This window comes from Lipomyces tetrasporus, assembly GCF_029532465.1.
Source record: "Lipomyces tetrasporus strain NRRL Y-64009 chromosome Unknown POJ06scaffold_1, whole genome shotgun sequence".
Classification (NCBI taxonomy): domain Eukaryota; kingdom Fungi; phylum Ascomycota; class Lipomycetes; order Lipomycetales; family Lipomycetaceae; genus Lipomyces; species Lipomyces tetrasporus.
In genome coordinates this window covers 730256-752735 of record NW_026611596.1, presented here as the reverse complement: position 1 = coordinate 752735, position 22480 = coordinate 730256, and the positions used below count along the sequence as shown (strand labels likewise).

At 49.0% G+C, this 22480-nt stretch overlaps 7 protein-coding genes across 7 annotated transcripts; 3 read left to right on the top strand and 4 right to left on the bottom strand.

Annotated features, from left to right (window-relative positions):
* Positions 1-52: 52 nt before the first annotated feature.
* POJ06DRAFT_293511 (uncharacterized protein) lies at positions 53-1254 on the top strand (the record flags this gene model as incomplete). The annotated part of the gene is made up of 4 exons (XM_056190433.1): positions 53-301; positions 411-885; positions 911-1112; positions 1215-1254. Exons 1-4 carry the CDS (start codon positions 134-136, stop codon positions 1252-1254), a joined length of 885 nt encoding a protein of 294 aa, XP_056047106.1. The 5' UTR covers positions 53-133.
* A 2946-nt stretch (positions 1255-4200) lies between these two features.
* Positions 4201-5875, bottom strand: POJ06DRAFT_293510 (Quino protein alcohol dehydrogenase-like protein; the record flags this gene model as incomplete). Its single annotated transcript, XM_056190432.1, has 1 exon — positions 4201-5875. The coding sequence occupies one exon, from the start codon at positions 5873-5875 to the stop codon at positions 4235-4237; it is 1641 nt and encodes a 546-aa protein (XP_056047105.1). The 3' UTR covers positions 4201-4234.
* A 2253-nt stretch (positions 5876-8128) lies between these two features.
* Positions 8129-9917, bottom strand: POJ06DRAFT_284564 (multicopper oxidase-domain-containing protein; the record flags this gene model as incomplete). The annotated part of the gene is made up of 2 exons (XM_056190168.1): positions 8129-9426; positions 9527-9917. The coding sequence occupies 2 exons, from the start codon at positions 9915-9917 to the stop codon at positions 8129-8131; spliced, it is 1689 nt and encodes a 562-aa protein (XP_056047104.1).
* Positions 9918-11318: 1401 nt separating this feature from the next.
* On the top strand, positions 11319-12283 carry POJ06DRAFT_242533 (Mss4-like protein). The gene is made up of 2 exons (XM_056186237.1): positions 11319-11674; positions 11737-12283. Exons 1-2 carry the CDS (start codon positions 11354-11356, stop codon positions 12130-12132), a joined length of 717 nt encoding a protein of 238 aa, XP_056047103.1. The 5' UTR covers positions 11319-11353; the 3' UTR covers positions 12133-12283.
* Positions 12284-14418: 2135 nt separating this feature from the next.
* POJ06DRAFT_5659 (uncharacterized protein) lies at positions 14419-16268 on the bottom strand. The gene is made up of 3 exons (XM_056191221.1): positions 15897-16268; positions 15512-15826; positions 14419-15429 (listed from the first exon to the last, which is right to left on the bottom strand). Exons 1-3 carry the CDS (start codon positions 15987-15989, stop codon positions 14644-14646), a joined length of 1194 nt encoding a protein of 397 aa, XP_056047102.1. The 5' UTR covers positions 15990-16268; the 3' UTR covers positions 14419-14643.
* A 280-nt stretch (positions 16269-16548) lies between these two features.
* On the top strand, positions 16549-17466 carry POJ06DRAFT_190404 (uncharacterized protein; the record flags this gene model as incomplete). Its single annotated transcript, XM_056184796.1, has 1 exon — positions 16549-17466. The coding sequence occupies one exon, from the start codon at positions 16549-16551 to the stop codon at positions 17464-17466; it is 918 nt and encodes a 305-aa protein (XP_056047101.1).
* Positions 17467-19113: 1647 nt separating this feature from the next.
* On the bottom strand, positions 19114-19857 carry POJ06DRAFT_298125 (uncharacterized protein; the record flags this gene model as incomplete). The annotated part of the gene is made up of 3 exons (XM_056190641.1): positions 19512-19857; positions 19236-19463; positions 19114-19167 (listed from the first exon to the last, which is right to left on the bottom strand). The coding sequence occupies exons 1-3, from the start codon at positions 19641-19643 to the stop codon at positions 19114-19116; spliced, it is 414 nt and encodes a 137-aa protein (XP_056047100.1). The 5' UTR covers positions 19644-19857.
* Positions 19858-22480: the final 2623 nt, after the last annotated feature.

Below are 22480 nucleotides of genomic sequence, written 5' to 3'. Positions count from 1 at the left end.
CACTCTTACAGCCCACATAACACATGTTGATCCCTCAGCGTCCGGGTGCATATCTGTATATGCATCGAATCTTCCCTGCTCACCCTGTCCCTTCTTTATCTACTCCCCCGCTGACTTGCTATCTATCATCATCATGAGTGGCGACCCGAGAAAGCTTCCCAAAGACCACCCGGTGCGCTCCAGGAAACTCCCCTGGTACACGGAGTTCGCTGAAGATAAACTCACCCCGCACACCCGTCAGCTGTTTAAGGAATACAGTGGCATCCCACCGGACGATATAGATTCGCATTTCCTTCAAATAGTGAGAGTCTTCTTGCCCTGGTCTATTTGCGTTAACCATAACTGACAGACTGAGCTGCGTCCATCGTGATCTGGCATGGGATATCTGTCCATGGCCATGCATCGGTGAGTTCTGGTTCTTCAGCTTTGGCCTTCGCAGACATGCCCATTACGCGAGGCTTGTCTCATTCCTCAAATCGTCACCCGAATCCACCGACGACAGCAAACCGCCTCCGACATTTCTTGACTTGGGCACTTGTCTTGGTCAGGATGTGTGCGCTTTACACTACGACGGAGTCTCCATCTCCAGGCTGTATGGATCCGATATATTGCCAGCGTTTGAAAGTGCGGGCCATGCGCTCGTCAAGGATGCCGACCGCTTCACGCTGGAGCACTTTATTGTAGGCGATATCTTTGACACGGACCCAGAGACTTCGCCGCTTGCCAAGACAGCCGGCACCTGGTCCGTGGTCAACATCGTCATGTTCTTGCATCTATTTAATCTGGCCAAGTCAGAGGTTTTCTGCGCGCAAATCCTGAAGCTACCACGTCCGGAGCCTGGTTCGTTCGTCATCGGCGCGCAGACGGGCACGCTGAATGCTGGGGGTTCGTGGTCCCTCGCCGCTGGTAGATCCCTCCGTCCACAAGGTTATCTACCGCCATAATCGCGAAACCATGATTTACATGTGGAAGCGTGTCGGAGAGAAGCTCGTGTGGGCCGATTATGATCTGGACGAAATGAGGGAGAGGCAATCTCGCGCGTCACAAGACCAGGATTGGGAGAAGCGGAACCGATTTTTTGCCGGGAAGGAGGAGAGCGGATCTTCTTCCTTGTGGAGCGAGTCTGAGCTACACGCGCCTTTTAGGGAAATACTAGAGAGAGAGAGAGAGACGCATTCAATTGTTTGCTCGCTAAGATGCTAAACTTCGTCTAGCTGGGTTCGACTATTTTATAGTATCATGACAACTACCTAGTAAACAAATGGACAAACTCATGAACCGGCATGTCATCATTTTCAATGCTTGAATGATCTTTTCTACCTCCTCAACCTGGAATAAGAGGCCCATGTTGGCATGGAACTTCTTCAACACCTGGTAGGCCGTGTCGTCTCTTGGATGGCCTACAGGGAATTTCACGATAACCTCATCCAACACTTCTCCGTTCATAAGCTCCACGCTAATCGCATTGGCGCCGCTTCGTCACTTTGGGCCGTAGTAGTCCCGTGTGAAACCGGCATCCTCAATCACAGTCATCTTTTCCCGCAGCGAATCAACTCTCGGTTCCGTTGCCCATGGCGACGTATCCATTTGCACGTCCATACTGGCCTCACTGTCCTTTGCCGTATGGTGCGGGTGTATCAAACTCAATATCTTTCGATTCGAGGTATGCGCCGACAGTTATGTATTCTCCTTAGTTATCGGTCCAAGTAGACTCCACGTTTAGTGTGATAGTGCTGATTCGTATAGCATTCTGCTGTCTTTGGCATGAGTTCGATGTCTCAAGTTGCTGACAACCCTGGGACTCGACAACGGATCCATCGTGACGAACTTCACGCTGTCTTCATAAAGATATTGGATCTCGGGCAAGTAACCCTCAATCTAGGCCTCCAAGAAGCTTCTCTCCTTGGAGGGTTTTGGACGTGCATCTGATTGTGTGTACCCCTGGACCGTGTGAATACTTGTCGGTTAACGTGGTCACGTACCTAGAACCATACTGCCCCTCTGAATTTGAAGCGCATTCACAGTATTTCAATGCCGAGACGTCTTTAAAGTAGGGAGTAAATATATGCCACTAGAACTTCTCTTCAGTGTTCTGCTTTGCCGTCATGTTGAAGCTGGAACCGCGGCGTTGCCTGCAAGCCCATACTTAACAGTGACCGGAGCGGAGTGTCTGGTTTTCTTGAGGTTGATTTCTTGATCTCCTCGAACTAAATATCCCCAGATGAGCGTACCATAACTCATCTAGTATTTGACAAACTCCCAGCAGCACCTTAATCGTTTGTCATAGCTTCACCCCTTGGAGTTCAGACGTGGTCGCCGCCCGTTGCGCACCACTTAACTCCGGAGAATCACCCACGTCCTCACATCGACCCAGCGGTTCCTGTGATCGAGTATGAGCGATGGACGCTCTCTACCAGATCATATATGAAGGTCTCTTGCTCAATTTATAACAGAGAGCCATCTGATCGTTCCTGGCAGCTTGACTACTTCCAGAAAGGTGTCTACTCTATGGAGACAACACATGCGGATGCGTCCCCGCCAAGTAACAGTCCCTCAGTCGTGTGTCACTGTCTATCACATTCATGACAATGCAACAGGCAAGATACACATCTCTGAGCTCAAGGCTTCCCCTGAAACTGAGCGTCATATGTCCGATACCTCTGGAGTCAACTGGTCCCACTGCCGTTCCCAGATACACTGGGAGCCTGCCGAATCCAGTATCTGCCATAGAATCGGCGCGTGGGTCTGAAGAGTCATCACTCTCGCCCTCACGCACGAAAACCTTCATCTTTTTGAATCCGAGGGCCCTGCCGGTATTCTTTCTGGTCAAACATAATTTGGATTATATAATCCTCTGGTGATGCTGAAATGCTCCGGTCTGGCGAAATCTCCTTTTAAGTAAACTAGTATTCGGTTCTGCAGGCGACGTCTCAGATTGTTGTGGCCTTTGTTTCTTGCAGTAATATGCTCCTTTCTCGGGGACGTTAAGTATTGATCTGGCTAGCTGAAGGGGCCGCGGATCTCAAGATGGACCCCCTGTCCCAGACTGTCCCGTCGGCATTTGCAAGTCTGGCTCCACGCAAAATGGGTCAATGGTTCCTCTTGCCATATCGCTCTCGGACTGGCATCAAGAATAAAAAAAAAATATCCAATCTCAGCAAGCACATAAACATTGTGCGCCTTGTCTCTCGAAAGATCCTGGCGCATATCGTATCATGCCTTTTGCGGATCCTAGAGTCTTTCGTGCAACAACCAAGTTGTTGAAAGGGTAAATGCTTTGCTTGTGATCTTCAAATAAGAGATCAGGCGCTCCTTCTCTTCGAGTGGTTCTCTTGCTCGTCGCTGCTTCGGGATGCCTCGGGATGCCTCGGAGGTTCCGATTACGTCAGCTAAATTTGTACAGGCGCGTTTGATCTTGGAAATGATTTCTCCATCGACATGTCCTTCAATGGTGACCAGTTCATGGATGTCGGGTCATAAATGATAATCCTGGCCTTAGAACCTGGCATCCGAAATTGCGGCTGAACGATCGACGCAGTTTCAACTCTTCTTGATCGGAAGGAAATGTTCCCTCACACGTTCGAGAATTTCTCCAGTGATTGGAGACGGCGCCGGAGATGATTTGCTCTCCGGGCTCATAACCTGTTGTAAATTACTCAGGTAATTCATAATGAACGTATATATCTGTTAAGCGTGATATTATTGCATTGTATCTCATAAGTTATTGACTCGTTATATCCGAGGCAGTTAGCGATTCTGGAATTCCCCGACATTTACTTTGTGCTTCCTCCGCCGGCAACGATCACAGGCCCTGTTCGAGGAAAGGACGGCGAGGCGTGCTTCCCGATGGCATTGGACTCAGTCAACGTGTTTCGGAGAAATCCATTGCTGTCAGTCAGTTTCAAGTGTCGGGGATTTAGAATGGTCAAATACGCCGACAGGGCGTCAGCAATCGGGCATTCGGGCCGACGAGTTTTGCCACTATATTTCGCCGTCGGTCGACGATCACTTCCCGATTCTGCCACCCATCGGCGCGGTTGGAAACTTTGTAGAGCGCAGAATGCGGAGATTGTCCTGCCGGGTTTAACTGTGGGGTTGCACCCGAAGAAATATACGGTATCGTCAAAGAATAGAGGGGTTTAGGAACTAAATTGCTCACTAATGTTTCAACTTCATCCTTAATTATTCCCATTATATATGCTTCTTGTCATGCTAATTTATGTATTAGTATTCTCTAATTTTTTTTCCTCACACTCATTACATAAAATGATCCGGTTCCATTGTGCCCATTATATCCTGTGCCAAACAAGATATACTGATTCTGGATCGCAACGCCACCATAGAAATCATTATCCAGATCGAATTCAGCAATCACCTTACCCGTCGTCTTTGCAAGCACAACAAGTCCGCCATATATGCCTGTAGGAGCGCCAAATTGGCCAACGGGTGCATTCCTACCAACAACAATAATGTCATTTACTACGCTCGGCGGCGAGAGAGCCAATGAATCCTGCGGTGTTTGGGTCTCCCAAAGTAGGCTTCCGTCGGCTAACTTCGCAGCTCCATATGCGCTATTGTGGACCGTGACATTCGAAGGCTGCAACTGCCACGTAGCTTGCAATGAGTTGATAGCAGTGAAGTATACTTGGCTATCGTCAACTGCAATGCCCCAGCTCAATCCTCCGCCGGCGCTACCAGGTCCCGTAACCACCGACCATAGTAGTGTTCCCGAATCTGCAGCCAGAGAGTAGAGGTTGCCGTTCTTCTGGCCGACGACTACGACATCCTGGCCCGACGCCGTTTTCGCTGCGCTTCGTGGAACGAAAGCTGGCGCCATGCCGAAATCCGCATCTGGTCCAGGCTTTCCTGGGCACAGAGCTTGATCTTGAGGAATAACGCCGGGAATACCGCAAGCTAGCGTCCAGGCATCAAGGGGCGTTAGTTGATGCACCCAATTTGGGTTTCCGCTATCAATGTCGATCGCCAGCACAGATTCCTGCCACGCATTTGCTGGAAGACAGGCACTCTCGTTTTTTGTCGAATTTTGGCATACCTGGACTGCTGCCGGTGCAGCGTAGACATTGCCAGTTGCGATGAAGACCTGGCCGCGTTCTGGATCAATTGAGGGCTGGCTTCCCCAAATGGCTCCACCAGACCAACCTCCAACGCCGCGCGGTTCGGGCAGTGTACTAATGTTCCATTGAACGTCGAAATGCCCCCCAAGACGGTTAAATTTCATCGCGACCAAGTTCCCAACGAAGGAGCAGCATTGGTATCCGGGTATAACACTCGCTGCCGACTCTTCCATGCTTGACGATCCTGCGAACACCTTGCCTTCGTAGACTGTCGGACTCATCGTCACAATTGCTAGAGGATGGGTGTTGATCTGGACTACGCCTAGCATTGTTCCGGAATGTCGATTCACCGCAACAAGCAGGGCATGAGCATGTGTCCCAAAGAAGAGCACATCACCGTCTAGCTGCGGACTGGTACGTGAGACAGCAGAAGTCACATTTGCCTGGACCTCGCTGAGAGGAGCGAATCCCCAGACGATGTCTGTGACATTGATCTGCCACTGCACCGCACACGTTACGTAGTTGAGTGCGACGAATAAGCCGCTCCAGGTGGGGTAGTAGACGAAGGGTCGGGAAATCACAGGAGTTGCGCTGACTCCGTGTTCGTAGGTGTACCGGCAATGTTCGACCAGAGAGTGGATATTCGAAGAGGATACTTCTGCGTCTTCACTTGCCCAGCGATTATTGAAGATGTTTCCACCCCAGCCGGACCATTCTTCGCTTCCTTGAAAATGATGCGGATTAAGTGCGGTTGAGGTCGATAGCAGGAGTAAGAAAGCCAAAGATTTGAAGAATATCATAGTACTACTTCGGATATATCAAACGACCAGCACTACTGGGAATCTATCACTAAGGGACTGGCGACGATGGAGCGCAGGCTTAACATATTCAGAGACTATTCTCTAAGGAGCTCTTATACAAAGTGTGGGAATCGCCCACACCTAATACCCAGCTGTTTGGGAATGCCTTGTAAGCGCGCGAGTTGCGCCAGCCGCAGTAACAAGGAGACGAAGCGAAGCCTTACAGATCGGTAGCAGTGCGAGTCTGCGACTGGAAAACCTGTCCCGCTGTGCGTGCCTTATACTAATGCATACTAATGCTTGACGATTAATATTACGCAGCGGTTGCAGTCGTATACCACGCATCCCATCTGTTCCCGGCGATATCCAATAATTCTGAAACGAAGTTATATTGCAGCCACGGTCAGGATGTTCGGCTTGAAAAGATTCAGCAGAATAGGACTCCAGTCTAGCTAGTGTGGATTCGAATGAAAATTTGTCGGCGTGGAGTATTTGGGAGGTTACCGATGAGGATTTGTCGGTGTGGCGAAGTTGTGAAGGAATTTGTGAGCGGGTGAGTTATCGGAGAATGCATGGCGATGTACGCAGGCGTTGATGATGAAGTCGATGCCATTGACAGCTTGCTACGCCTTGTAATCTATTGGAGGAACAGCGAGGAGAATCTGTGTTAATGCGGTCGATAGATAGTCGACGTAGTTGCTTGGATCAGCGTTCGGTTTGTCCCTCACTAATAGGTAAGGCAACAAGGCAAACACGGTTTTGCAGCTGGAGGCATCGGAGGAGGGATTCTTGCACGCATGGAAGTTTCCTGTCGCCGTCATACTCGAAAGAACCGGCTTATAGGCGCCTAAGCCGAGAAGGCATAACACGCAATGAGCAGAACGCAGTTTCTCAGAGCATGTTGACCCTAACCCATTGCAGTTGCGGCTGACCATCATCAGGGTTCAGGGGTGTTCTTTAAGCGAGGCGTGCTACCGATTTAGGTTCAGTCGTATTGGGACTAGTCCAGATAGGAGGTGCTCGGTCAGGGGCGATTGCTGATGGAATGTCAGCCTCCGATCGACATAAAGGACCTCATATCGGACTTCTCAACCTTCATTAACCGTCCCATGACGAAGCGCATTACTGCTTTGTTAAGTTCACTGACAGAATAATACATAAATTGCAGTGATTTCCCACAGTGCGCACACACGAGTAAACTAAATTCAGAGAACGGGTTGGTAGGATTTGCCCGGTACCAGAGAATTGAATGCATGCATTAGCTGACGATGGGTACCGCTTAAGAGGCGTTAGGGCCAATTTCGGGTTTATCATGAACAAATCATAAATCAGCACGTGTCAAGGCAGGACGTCCACCCATACCGTGCGGCTCATTACTATGCTAGCCCCTCGTTCTAGGTCTAGGCATATTTAACAAACTGGTCTTAATGTAGCATGTCCTGTAACTCAGTCAACAGTGACAGAGAGAATAAACAGGCTTATTTAACAAACTCACCTTATATGTAGCATACTCCGACATTAAGAGGTACAGAACGTTTACAGGTATGCCTTAGGACTCGACAGCAAGCGCGAAATATTCATAGAATCGATGAAACCAAAACGGATCAAACGCGAAAGATTCATATAATGCAATAGAACAGCCAACAACTGGGCAATAATCTCGAAAGTAGTTCCAAATCCAAATTCCTTCAAACGCTACTGAGTCCGCGCGACGGCGTGGCGACGAGCTTGATTGTTCATCATGTTTTGCTTTTGTTTATCTTGTCTCGGTTTTATTGGAGCTACTAGTATACGAGAAGTAGCGGCTTGACGGTTTTAAAATGAGAGGCCTGTCCTCGCCGTCAGGTTAAAGAGAATATCTTGTCTTCCAGTGTAGTTATTTATAAATACCAACTTCCTTTGTCTTGACGCGGCCACCGAGCCTTCCTTGTCCCTGCCTTACCTTGTGACATTAGCTCACCCTCGCTAACGTCGACTATGACGTAGACAGACCAATACAGCGTTCAAGCTAGCATAACGATCACTATTTGCATCTAAATGATGAGGCTAGAGTGATTATATTAACATATACGCAGTCCGAAGGTAGTCTATAACGAGACGCTGTGCCTCCGGCGTTAAACGTAGTCCTTAGAAATCGGATTTTGTTCTGTTAACTTAGTCATATATAGTCTACATAAACTTGTCCTGTTTTCAACATCCAAGCCTTCGTAACAATGTGGTATTGCATTTGAATAAGACATGAATAAGACCAGCTCAAAAATTAATGACACTTGACGGTATACTTGGTCTGATGGCCTCGCGATCTTCAAGGATCACGGCGCCCATGCCAACCATGAGATGCATATTAATATGACAATGGAGCATCCAAGCGCCCGGGTTATCCGCAACATACCTGAACACGGCATGTCCTGATGGTGCGACCGTGTACCCGTCACGATAAGGTGGATTGTTGAGATTCAATGTGGATGAGCCATTTGCAATAGCTACCTCAACACTGGAATATCCAAAAAACCCAAGATTGCTCTCGCTAACCACCCAGAAACTATGCCCGTGAAGATGAATAGGATGAGGTGCTTGAGGCATATTGTAAATGATCAGGTCGACCACGTCACCCAATTTAATACCAACGTCCACGGTAGTTGGCTGGTTCAAGTCATCTGCCCATAGCAATGGAGTCATAAGCTCCATATCAGATGGCATCTCAGCACCGCTGTCCATCACGCTAAACCCAACTATGGAAGTGCGATTGAGAGTGAAGTGAATAGTATGCTGGGCTGGCCCTTGGGGTGGCTTGATGTCATCGTCGTATGGTGCAGCTGCCGACTCATTGAAACTTTTCATGTTCTCGGGATCATAGAGATTCCCTCCTATATCCTGGTAAATGTCAGACGGGACCGGATAATCCAGTGGCTGTGTTGCTGTAGGTTGGTTGTATGACAACCAAGCAATTTGCTCGGTAACCTGAGGGAGCTCCGAGGATGCAAAGCGAATAGAGAAATCGCCATTGTTCTTCACCGTCTGTACTGCAATTATGTAACGACTACCGAGCCCTACATGTAACTGCTTTACTTTCTGGGGTTGTATAAATATGCCTTCGACTTGCAATACCCACATGTCATGTCCATCGATAGATAAATATGTTCCGAACCCGCCTCCCATGTTGATAACGTTAAGCATCATCCATTCGGATCCATTTACGTAAAATATTTCTCTGTCGGTGGTTGAAGACTGACAAGGTGTAGAAAATCCCGGTGATTCGAGTGCCACATTATTGATACCCGAGAAGCCGTTTATAGCACTAAGATCTAAGCATCCAAGTGAATCAAACGAAGACTGCGCGCCAAAGAGGGCCTCGAAAGTCGCGAGTCTACCAGCACCTGCTGTAGTAATCAACTCGTTCGAAGGGCACGTCACGCGGCCATTGCCATTGACCAGGAATCCGAGGACGCACGCCGGATCGAGCCCATAGGTGACATCCCTGTAGTAGAGTGCATCGGACGTGAGCTTTGTCCAATCCATGACATAAAGGGGTGTAGGATTGCGTTCCAGCGCTTGAATGATTGCAGTGGCAGTTCCGGTTGCCACCAGTCACCACATCATAGGGTCGTGGTCTATCGGCTGCAGGCCTAATGTACACCGGTCCTCTCATACCGTCTTGGTAGTATGATCTCACGTGAGCATGATACCAGTAAGAGCCATACTGACCCACTGTCGTGAAATTGTAGAGGAACGACTCGCCAGGAAAAATGGGCCTTTGCGTAACTCCTGGGAAACCATCCATCCACGGAGTGCCAACCTGATGGATACCGTGGAAGTGAATAGTGATAGGTACCTGCAAATTGTTGTGTACATTTGTAATGATCGTGTCACCCTCATCGGCTTCAATTAGAGGTCCCGGCTGTTGGCCATTGACAAGGAACACCTCGCGGTAGAAGCCGTTTGGGGCCTGGTATGAAGCCGTAAGATTCAAATCGTACTCGCGCACGACAGCAGCGTACGCTGGCGCCGCCAGTAAACTTAACAAAGTAGCAATGTACTTCATCTTGGAAATGGGTCGTGAAGGTTAATTAGCTTCCTGGTTCAAGGTGTGGGGTCCTTATATGCTCTCTTGATCGGCAAACTATTGTTGTTTTCGTTTGGTTCAACAGAATGTGGATTCCGGAAATGCCAGCCACAGCATTCTCAATTTGGCGTTCGTCCCGTCTTTGGCCCCTCGCGGCTGAAATACTGCGGCTAAGTCGTGCATGCCCTGTTTCAGCACTATGCATGTACGCTACACAATCGACGGCTGACTAGGAACCGACTGACCTTAGTAAGTGCCAGGAATGTAGAATGATGTAGTTTCGGCGCGCTCAACAGCCAATGTGGCCTCCTGCGAGTCGTTTTCAAAGTGCTCACATAATGCAATACACCAGTCCGCACTTATGGTTGATATCTTAATTGAATTCATCTTTAAGAGGAGATAACTCGCTTTATTGGGGGTGTCGATATCTGCGTCCTGCACGGCGCTCAATATGCAATCTGTAGGCAGGGTAACGATCTTTGCGCTACACACATTCCCCGTGCGGCTGAGTCAAAGCTGCTCAAACAAACTTCCAGCCGCAAAGTTACTTAGCCTCGGCGGTTCAGGGGGCTTTCTGCGACTCTTCTTTAAGCACGATAGTCCCTCTAAGAAGCCACCTAACAGCAAAAGCTAGTGTAGCTATTTAGCAGGTCGTCATCGCAATTAAGCAAACAAATCACTTCGTCAACTAAGAATGGGACGATTTAATATACCGTGTGTCCAGTCTCAAGGAATCGGAAGAAACAACTAGCATGGCGGCTGATATAGTGGCAAATTATGAAGTTCTTGGAGGCTGCATAAATCCGTTAGTCTATCTTTTCACTCGTACAGATATAAGTTTATAATGCACGAAATGGAGAACTGGGACCAAACCGGGAAAGGCACCCAGATTCGGCAAGGACCACATGTATGTTATAGCGGGTTTGACTGTAGCCTTTTCCGGCGGAGGCCTCTGACGGTTCGGTGGTTGCCGACGCCGGTCGGTCTGATTACCAACTTGCTGTTCTACCGGTGTAATACTATACCGGAAGGAGTTCCCGGAGCATTTTAAATGTTGGAAGCGTTGACTCCGAGACTCTTGCAACCATCTGACTAATACTGCAAGCTGAGTATCATTGGGGTACAGTAGAGTTTGTGCACCCGCGGCTTCGCACGTCACACTTCTCCCACACACAAGTTGGCGGTGCGAGCCTCGCGCCGGGCTGCCCTAACCAGGGTCCAAGTACGACAACACAAAGCCGAAATCACATCTTCAGCAAAGGTCCCTTGTTCAAGGTTTACTCACAATGAGTCGGATCGCTTCCAGCGAGCAGCATCGTAGAACTGTACAATTAATGATACAAGCAAGAGCATGAACTTGTTAAATTATTTACTAAACGAGCTGTCTTATGTATACGACCCGGACCAGGTCCTAGATGGCAGGGCTTGCGTCGGAGTTCCGGAGTAGAGGTTGGGTGGCTGCGCACGGGCCACCGGAGGTCACGGAACTCCCATCCGGCTCGGATATAAAGCGTACGTCCAACAGCAACACCAACCCCAGCTCCAGAGGTCTTCACTCCATGATGAACCCAAGTACTACATCACGCTTGACGGCCATACAGAAGCACACAACCATGGCCGCCGCAGACAAATCCAAACCACCCTACATCCCTCTGGCCGGCTGCGCCGATGACGGCTGGTCCAAAGAAGATGAAGCGACGGCCACATGCTTCTGTGGCGCCGTGCAACTGGCATTCGTAAGTCTGGCACCTGAGTCTTATCTCCTCCCTCTGCTCTAATGCCGCCTCCAAACCCCCAGCCAACCCAAGGTCCGGGCCTGGTCGACATCTTCATCTGCAACTGCACGGACTGCCGCAAAATCACCGCGTCCATGTTCGCATCCAACTTCACCGTCGCCGACACGCACCTGAAGCACCTGCGCGGCCGCGACAACCTGAAGACCTTCAGCCAATCGCGCACCATCGCCTCGGGCAACACCATGACCAACTACTTCTGTTCCACGTGCGGCACGCTCATGTACCGCGTCGGCTCGGCTTTCCCGGGGCAGAGTATCCTGCGCATCGGCACCGTGGACGATTTCCATCTGCACGAGACCAAGTTGAGACCCAGAGTGGAGCAGTTTACCAAGGACCGTGTGGACTGGTTGTGTGGCGTGGAGGGGGTCAAGCAGGTTGAGGGGAGCGCTTACACTTAGAGGGGCGGAAGGTACGATTGGGTAAATGGGTTCCTTGGCATCCAAGCTAATTATTAGCCTTAGCGCTAAGCAGGCTACGGTCTAATAATTAGGCCGACTCTAAACCCTTGAGACTATTGATAATTTTGCAATTTATTAAGGAGATTCATGGAGAGTAAACCAACCATCCCTCTTTGGGACTAGCCTAAGTAGACATCGGTACTCCTAACTCACTTCCTGTACGCCATCAAAAAAACCCTAGTCCGGGTTTTCTATTGTATGGGTCTTTGGGCCGGCTCACACCACTCTGCCAATTTCAACACATTATATTACAACTACTAATCTTCTAGAGAAGAATTACAGGATACCGATAATTCCTCAGTGTATTCCCTTACAAGTGCTTTCTCAGTTTCCTGAAGTTTGCGCTGGCGCGGGCGCCGCCCACGAGGCCGTTTCGTCACCTGCTTGTACATCTGGACCCACTCATAGTGCTTAGTCCGGCCAATACCTACCCTGGTAATGGCATCGGTCTCCCGGCCAAGAGCTGTCTTCAATGGGCCAAACACCGAGATATCCAGCGGTTGCAGCACATGTGAGCAGTGAGGTGGAAGGATCATAAGGTCGATATTGTTTTCCATGTAGTAGGCGATGAAAGGGGCAGTAATATGGCTGGTATGACCATCTGCAGTCAGCAAACGGGGGGTTGGATCCGGCTTATTCACGGGTTTCTGGCTCAAATATCTGGGTCCACCAGGCCATTCCATGGCTATCAGAAATCCAGCCTCTTTTACTAGCAGAGAATCTCCAGTTTGGCGGAATATCAGGCACTACCCAAGTGGTATTAGTGTGTAAGCCCTTCAAGATGATCAAAGGTGAAAGAGCTTTGTCACCTGCTGGAATGCATTCAATGGCTGTCATCCATTCCTGACGCCCTGGAATAACTTTTAACTGGCTTTTCTGGAAAGTATCGATGATAACCTTGTTTGACCGACTTGTTCCGAGGCCGTAACCTGTTTGGTCCATGTTGAATACATTACAGGGTTCATAGTTCTTTTCCGAAAACTCCACTTCAATTGCACCAAACCACTGGCCAACCCTCTCACGCGTAGCCTCTCGATGTCTTGCCGACTTTTCGGCCACGATTCTCACGGTCCTGCCAGCCAGTGACTCAGACGAACCCTTCAACTACTTTCAGAGGGGGGGGGGGGGGGGTCAATATTTTTCTCGGAGTATCACAACGCATATTTGCTCATCTTCGTCCTCGTAAGCGACTCTCGCTACTTCCGTGTCCGCTATGCCCCGACGCCTCTCGGTCCGTGGTCAGGCAACGAGACTATTATCTTGGATGCAGCGGGCTATGATATAGGTTTTGATATGGTCTCGCGACCCCTATAGTTTTCCAAACCGACGGAAGTGTTGGAGGAAAGAGTTTACTGTTGACTGCCAGTCTATCCGACGGCTACAGTGATACCCAGACATTCAAGGTCAATTTCGCTTAAACTCCAATTGCTGTTTCGCTAATGGAGCCACAAGCGCTTATGATAATTATTGTTGTTATTATGAAGCATAAGTATATAGATTCTCGCTCAGAATGGACCGTCTGTGACTTTACGCTGAACATATAACTGGCAGTTCAGGGTCCTGGACTATGGTATTGACTATTGACTCTACATACAGTGAACCCTCGTTATAACGAACCTTGTTATAACGAAACTTACACGTTGTCTGAATTAAAATCTCACACAAATATCGTTAATTCGCGATACATCCACATTCGTTAATTTCCCATATCAGTGCCATACCAAATTCGTTATATCAAGGCGTGGAGTCTGCAGTGCCCGGCCGGAAAGCTATCCCTAGCAGCCACAAGGCTGCTGTCAGGACCACGACGTCGCAGACGTCTCTGAACGTCCTGGACGTTTGGGAGTGTGGCTGCACCACCGCCGCGGAACCTCGTCTAAGCCGCACGGCACGCTTATGCACCGTAAGCCCACAACTTTGCTTCCCCTCTTCGCTTTCTTTCCAATATTGGTCATCGCGGACAGTTTGTTGTTCTTTTTTCCCGTTTGTATTTGTCATCATGGATAGTTTGTTGTACCGGTTGGCCGCTGGCAAGGACTGGAGGAGACGGGTATAAAGCAGCTCCGTTGCCAGTCGGATAATATATTCTAAAATATCTTATCTTTAGCTTCCAGCCTCCCACGCTTGATAGTGGCGGATTCGCACGACCACCGAATCCTTACAGCTGCTTCACGCGCTCAACGCCAGTTGCGACCTAATGCAAGCAACCATGATCGCCAACAATGGCTCAACGACACCTATAATCATAACATCTCGCCTTCTTCAGTGTCCGAAATCCTTCCTTCTCGGTATAGTCGCCTTGACCAGTCATCGAGTGTAGTGATCGCGCACCTGCATCTGATGCTAAACTTTTTCGACGTTTATATTGCCCTAAGCTAGAAGCTGCCCTATATGAATGCATACAGCTGAGTCTCGAGGCTTGTGTTCTGCTGTCGTTTAGAGCAACATATGTTACATGGGGACCATTATTTTGTCCCAAGGTATAAGTGCCTGGATGGCGCTGTTGTCTCTATGATATCGCTGCAAGTAGGTACAAATCGCCGGAAGTTCATATCTAGTGCGAAGGTCAATCCACCATTTACTTTCACGGGCTCTGGTGTACCACAAGCCTAATAACAGAAGCGCTACCGGGTCTTTCTTCTCCAAGCAGGTTCCAAACTCGTTATGCATGTGGCTCGAGACCATCATGACTCTGCCTTGCGAAGCCTCGCCCTTCGGTACCTCCAAAAGCCGAGAGAGGCCATGTACAACCGTGAAGTAAGGGTTGTTCTCTCGCGTTGATGACTCGTCTAGCCCGCAAAGTTGCACTAATTCGACCGATACGCCATCGGTGCCTTTCGCAGGCAAGGGTCGACGCATATATTCGAAGGTCTCAGACATGATACGGAACACACTTTCTGGCCGCAAAGGATCCACCAGATGCCACAGTGCCATCTTGCCAGTCCCTAGTCGTAGCCACTCTAGATCGGAGGAGTCGGGTGCCCCAAGAGGCCATGCTTCTTCTGGAAAACAAACATTGATGGAGGAGAAGGTCAAGATAGCAAGAGTGCCAGCTGTGGCCCAGAGAGGATCCTTGTGTTCTTCCTTAATAGGTTGGCTCAACCACTTCTTGAACAAAATTGTGCATTGAGACCAGTGATAAGCTTCCCGTAAAGAGCGACGATGGGTTGGCGTTACGCCAAGATAGCGATCATGGACAGCTGCCACCGCCAGTGTACCGTGCATCAGGAATGGACACTATAGAACATGTGTCAGTAAAGTTCAAAAGTTGTCTTGAGTGTATTTTCAAAGCAGACAGCATCGCTGGGCATAGACTCACGGTAAAAGAGACCTCGAACATATGATTTTCATAGATATCTACCATTGCAGAGCCACCGAGAGAGTATACTGTCCGGTATCGAAACCGGTTGAAAAGCTCTTGGTCTTGCACATCTAGCATGAAAAATGTTGATCCATCATCAGCCCATATGGCGTTGCTGATAGTTGACCGCGGCGATGAAAACCCAGATCGCCTTACTATTTCTTGCTTCGCTCGTTCCTCAGAAAGCGGCTGGAGATCGGGTACATTAAACTCGAAGTTGCATAGGACTCCATAAGTACGACATCTCACGCAATGTGGCCTCGTCTCGTCACACTATAAAGTAAAGGTTTCTTCATTTAGTCCGACAGCTGATCCGTGAGGGGGGGAGAATAGTTTAACTTACCTTCAATTTCCTCAATTTGCAGTTTCGACAGCCAAATCGCGATTTGCGCTTACGATCGCGCTTCTTTTCGACAGGTGGGGCACTCGAATCCATGATTGATTTGCATGGAAGAAGACGGACGGACCGACAGGTCTTGCCGGCGTAGGAAGCTTGACCGGTCAGGGCCCAATTCGCTGTCAACGTAAAGAGGTCTGCAATTTGGGGTGCCTGGATCCCTAATCTCCGTTCGTTCGCGCTCGATATCGCCGGCCAAGTCCGATCTGGACCCTAACCCTCACCAATCGATTTCAGTCGAGCCACACTTACCTCTACTCGGATTTAGACTCCGATGATTGGTCGACATTGGCTCCATTGATGATGTTTGAAGTCCGCCTGCCGAGTTATATTCCAACTGAGCAGACATGTTGATCCGGACAGGTTTCCCATCTGACCAATTGTCGAGAGTCGATCATATGGCCGCACATGGAGTTTCCCGTAAAGTCCGTGACTACTGCAGACTGCGTGCAAGCGACAGAATATATAAATCGCTAGCAGGTCTACTGCTGAGGGAGCAAGACTACAACTTCTCATTCCAACTCAACCAAGATCCTGACACCGAACGGAAACCCATTTCTCTCTCGTATTTGTTCCTTGACCATTTTCAGCTTCCACTATGCGCGTCTTCGTCACAGGCTCGACAGGTTTCATCGGTTCAGCCGTCGTCAAAGAACTGCTTTCCGCAGGACACAAAGTCCTCGGCCTAACTCGCAGCGACAAGGGAGTCGAGCAGCTGAAGAGCCAAGGCGCCGAGGCCCTGCATGGCACCATCGAGGACCTGGAAGTCCTCAAGAAGGGCGCCTCTGAATGTGACGCCGTCATCCACCTAGCCTTCGTCCACAACTTCGACGACTTCGCGGGCTCCTGCGCCACGGACCGGACCGCCATCACTGCGATGGGCTCCGTCCTGGCTGCCGCCGGCGGCGACCGCGCCCTGGTCATCACCTCGGGCACCATGGGGCTGGCGCGCGGCAAGCTGGGCAACGAGGACAATGGGGTCGACATGACCAACCCGATGTCCGCGGCCCGCGGGGCCTCGGAGCCGGTGTGTCTCGACTTCGCCAAGCAGGGCGTGCGCGCCAGTGTCGTACGCCTGCCGCCCACGACCCATGGCCCTGGATTTTCGGGCTTCATGGGCCCGTTCGTCACCGTCGCACTGCAGAAGGGTGTCTCGGCGTACGTCGGCGAGGGCCAGAACCGCTGGTGCGCCGGCCACCGCGACGACGCGGCTAAGCTGTACCGGCTGGCGGTGGAGAAGGCCAAGCCCGGGTCCATCTTCCATGCGGTGGCCGAGGAGGGTGTGCCGATGAAGGACATCGCGACCGAGGTTGGGAAGCAGTTGAATATTCCCGTTGTCAGCATCCCGCCGGAGAAAGTAGGGGATCATTTCGGCTGGTTTCAGTTTGGCGCCATGGCCGACAACGTGGCCTCGAGCGTGAAGACGAGGGAACGGTTGGGGTGGACTCCTACGGGCGTGACAGTGATCGAAGATGTCCCGCTTATTATCGACATTATGAAATCTCAGGCAGCCTAATACGCAGGGCTGGGAATGTAGACATAGTCCCTTTTGCATAAACAAAGGCTATGGGAGCAGCTCTAAATTTAACTAGACCTCATTTTGTACAGACGACTGCATTTCCGCAAGTGAAGATCGAGCCAATAGATGACTAATGTGGAGGGCGTAACGCTGTATTTCTAATAAATAGATATTTTACAAAAGGAATCACTAAAGAATGAAAAGAAAGAGGGAGAAGAGGGAGAGGAGAAGAGGCCAGTATTACCCTCTCCTAGGAGCACGCGGAGTTGGAGCGGGGCGAGTCCCCCCCGCGTTGTGCCGCGCTTTCCAACCGTTGCAGTGTCGGGTCAGGGTCAGGGTAAGGGTTCATAAACATATGACGCGTTGTCAGCCAAGAGTTTTGAAGTGTTGTTTGATGATGGCTGGGATGGAGGACAGGATCGTGGAGGCGGAGTCTAAAAACTCCATATTCAAATTATACTTAGTGTCCATTAAGTAGATATTTGCAGGGGGAGGGCTTAGGAAGGCTCACTAACAAGATAGCTGTACTGCCGGATCACTCTCAAGGAATAACTCGGCTGCTCATGCATCGACGTCAGGCGCCCGAAGCACACTTCCTCTTTTACTTCTTACTTTAAAGGTCTTGCCCTACCTGATCCTCCTAACATTGTATATAATATCCTTGCCCAGGCCGGGGCTCTAGGCTTCTGTTACCCGGATTTACCCGGCTTTCAGCGCCAGTTACGAAACTTTTAGTTCGGCCTAACTAAAGTAATGTACAGAGACCCATAGAAACCGGCCGGCAAGCAGTAAGAAAAATAGCGACATCACTAAATTCCGTTACCCGGCTTTGCCGGGGAAAAGAACAAGCCTCTGGTCCGAGACCAAAATTTCGATATCACGGCGACATCACTCCACACTCTACAGCAGCCGGCATCAGCCAACACCTATTGAGTGTGTGCAATTGCACATGCAAATCAGACAACAGAAGCTTAATCTCAGCAGATCGTAACAACACGGCTACTCTATTGCTTACAATTCTTCGTTGTACAATTAAGTCGTTTGCAAAAGATTTATCCCCAAACATAGTCAAATTGCAATCCGACGGCAAGTACCAAAAACCTTTCCGTTAAAGATACCAGTGCCAACCTGCTATGATTCAGCGGCAAAAGTCTTTAGTATACGATTACTCACACCAGTGATGAGAATCGTGTCGCTTAAATCGTCAGGGTCACATATAAGGATTTGTGCTCACAACGACTGTGTTGGACCTATTGGTCTGGGCCGGGGCCATGAGAGGACCGAAATATATGTGCTCAGTTCTTACAGCAAATATCACTTTAGGATTCATTCCACTCTGCGATCAGATAATGGGGCGAGTATACGTCAGGAGGAATGCAACAGTATTGCATGAAAATGGGTTGCTAACAAGCTAACATTTACTTAAACTATATAACATTATGCCTCGGAAGGCGTCAGAAACATGCGAAAAGGAGAAAGAAATTCAAAGGGCACCCATCGCAGTTTATTCATTTTCGTCAGTGGCGTGGTGCGTTTAAAGCAGCGCGAATCGTGCTCATTTAAGGTAACGACATATGATGCACCCTCATAGCGGATCGTCTCTCATGCATTAAGCGGTGGTTGAAGAGAGTGCGTCGACATGAATCATACGATAGCAACCGTCTGATTGAGGAACTCAATTAATGGATAAGTGCTTGCCTGACCGAAACCAAGACCGAGTCAGTATTTCGTCGGTTACACGCCAAAGATGATTGATTGAGGCTTACCCCGACCAGTGACAAGTGTGCTACGCCAATCAAAGCCGGCCCGGACAGACCGTCAGGAATTTTGACAGTGAAGTTTTGATACGGGGCCTGTGGCCCGTGGAACTCCGGGTCAAAGCCCCCTTGGTAAAGAACAGTGCCCATGCTGGCATCGGGGGAAGTGCACGTCCCGTTCGGACACTGCTGGATGCCGATTACAACGGCTATTTCGTCGGAGCCGGTCAATGTATCCTGTAAGAATTAGCTCGGCAATTGTTTGAGGTGACGATCAACACCTACAGGACGCTGAATCTGGATGGTCTGGTTGGACCCGGCCGCTAGCTGGTCGCCTTTGGTCGGTAACCCGATTTGAACGGCCTGCGAATATGCGGCGGTGGCGAAGAGGCTTAGGCAAAACAGAGACTTCAACATAATGGGCGAGATTTGCGGGAGGATATAACTAGAAACAGTGTATCTGGATTGTCAACGGGAATTGGTTGATGAATGTACGACTGGATGTGAAGGGGAAACTGAAGCTTTTATAGCGTAAAAAGAAGCTTTACTTGGCTCGTAAGCGTAGCTGATTGAAATTTTCAAGACAGCGATGTTAAGAGAACTGGCCAATAACACCAAAGATGACGTTGGCGTTGCCAACTGCGTCTGCGCCTTGCGAATATTTTTTTAATTAGAAAACGGCTCCGCCATTAATGCCGCGAGGGCCATAATAACTCAAAGACAATGTATGACGTGAGTGCAAATCGCAGACCAGTGTTCAATGTTGGCTGCCCAAGGATCGGGGGACTAGTAGCCATCCTCTATGACATGACGTGGAGAGCCCGAGACAGCCAAGGTCGACCCACGTCGTGCGCCTAAGCTGACATCACGAACCAGAACGTAGCTAAATTTGCTATTTGTTTCAGATATTCTTAATCTTCCGCTTTTTAAACCAAACGTCAGGTCCATATAAGTGACATCACGACGACCGGCTGATGCGGTTGCTCGGGATGAGTACTTTGGAGAGTCAGTCACGTGTTACACAATACTCTATTTTTAAATCCGGAATCATATCAATCGAATATTATGCACCAGCAGGTGCGGATACTACTACGAACGTTAATCGCAAAAACAAACGCGTAATCGTAATAATCGTATAGTAATATCTGTTGACTGGAAGCCTTTTTTCCAGGGTTTTAGCATCAGCTATTATGTGCATTTGGTCACGAGTATATTATTTTACAAGCAACTAACGTCGTTGTTGCTACCTTTACAACCAGTCCTATAGTGATTGTATTAGACTGTACGATTGCAAGTCACTACTGCTTGCGTATACACCCATGCGGCACCAGTCTACGTGCGCCTCGGCGCACACGAGGGCCAAATTACTATGCGATATATATTTGCCCAGCCTTGGCTAGCTTGCACTCCCCTTAGTGTATGGTGTCCCCGGACCGCGGCTGGGCCGACGGCGGAATTTAGTGAGTTCCTTGAAGCTTAAAGGGGCCTTATTTTTACTAAACTATCCATTTAAAGTTGGCGATTTTGGTCGGCCAAATGTCGCCAGCTATGCCAGCCGCTGAACTAAAAACACTGAATACAACGAACATAAAATGCCAACAGACTGACTCGCCGTGACGGGTCTGACGTAATTTCATGTTGTTAGTGCTACTGATAATCAGGGTTAGGGCAGCAGCCGCACTCCCCAGGAAAAAAGTTAGAGTTTCGAGCCGAAGCTTCGATGTGAGAAGCTCGTTTTTGTCTTGGTGGAGTTCACGTTTGGAGCTTACGCTTAATCGACCGTTTTGTTGGAATATTAGTAATATTATAATCGAGTGGCAGTGTCAACATCTTACTCAATCTTGACAACAGATGAGTTGTATTATTGAGAACTTCTATTGAGTCCTTGGTCTGACTGTAGCAACCTCCCCGGACTTGTGTGAGATTGGCATCGTGTGGGCGAGACGGCTGCAATAACCACCCCGGATTTGCGAGAGATTGACATTGAGTGGGTGAGGCGGTTGTATGTGTGCCAAGAGGTGCCCTTACCCTTGTCTGTAGTGTGGAGAGATATCCTTGTGAGATGTGGGAGATACCTTGTTAGTGATACGGAGGGATTCTAAGAACAACGAATCATCGTTGTATGTGTGATGTGGGAGATTCCGGGAAGAAGGAAAGAAGAGAACACCCAGACTCCAACCTTCCAATTGTTGGCTATAAGAAGGCAGCCCTCATGCTGAAAGATGAGGAGGCGGGCTTCAGTTGAGTCAATATACTGCACCTAACTTGCATACCTTGAACTGCTACTTTGATTTCTCCTGATACTCTGAACTGCTATCGTGATTCCTCCTGATATCCTTGTTGTGCAGACCGCACATTACGCTGACACTCGTTCTAATTTATTTTGTCCTGAAGTGCCGTGGTGTACATTACAAGCGATTGCGAAAATAACTTCACGTCGTCAATTTCCGGAGATTCAACCTCACTAAATTGAAGTTTTTTTTGTAGAACTAGAAGTTTCAACTTCACTAAATAGAATTTTCTGCAACCGCTGATCAGTGTCCTTGACTACAATGGATTCAAACGAAGGCCTCCAATTTCTGGAGACCGACTCAACGGTTCTGTCGTCCATCCTCGCTGACATAAAACATCAGGAACATCGTGTGCCCCAGCTTATGCTAACTTATAGTTAGCGTGCTTAGAGGAAGGTTTAATTGATCATCTCTTAGAAGGATATGTTCGCTACTTTGGCGGCACCATTTTCTTCTGTTGTAGTGATAAACTGATAATCAACTAAGAAAGTCTTCAGAGGTGTTAAAAAAATTGGACAAAAACCTAGAGATAGAGTTTACTTCGTCGCAAACAGAGATAGATTACCTTGACACCATCTTCTATTTGTTCGTCTTCTCCGTTCTCTCCTTTCTTCCCTTCCTCTTTGTCGATACTATATCTTTTTAGATAGCAATCTAGGACTCGACCTATACATCCTTAGCGTAGGAATCTGACAGCAGTCCATTAACTAACTAGCTAGATAATAGTTCTATATTACATAACTGAGCTCGCTTCCCAAGTGTATCAGGCCCGGTATTGGATCGGGGACACCCCCGCAGTCCCAAATGCGAGCCGTACTATCACCGCTACCAGTGACTATTCTAGATGATGATCTGGGTGAGAATTGTGTGGCTAATATAGCTTCGCCATGACCAGGTCGTGGCCCCCGCCTGATTATATACTCTTCCACAGTTTATCAAGCAAGTCATTCGAAACCTCTTGAA

Excerpts from the sequence above, each read along its gene's own strand:
- POJ06DRAFT_242533 (XM_056186237.1), top strand. The coding sequence starts at position 11,354 with ATGGCAGGGCTTGCGTCGGAGTTCCGGAGTAGAGGTTGGGTGGCTGCG. Across the intron at positions 11,675-11,736 it reads GCGCCGTGCAACTGGCATTC|CCAACCCAAGGTCCGGGCCT; the intron begins GTAAGTCTGGCA and ends CCAAACCCCCAG.
- POJ06DRAFT_5659 (XM_056191221.1), bottom strand. The coding sequence starts at position 15,989 with ATGGATTCGAGTGCCCCACCTGTCGAAAAGAAGCGCGATCGTAAGCGC. Across the intron at positions 15,827-15,896 it reads GCAAATTGAGGAAATTGAAG|TGTGACGAGACGAGGCCACA; the intron begins GTAAGTTAAACT and ends TTTACTTTATAG. Across the intron at positions 15,430-15,511 it reads TGTTCGAGGTCTCTTTTACC|TGTCCATTCCTGATGCACGG; the intron begins GTGAGTCTATGC and ends CATGTTCTATAG.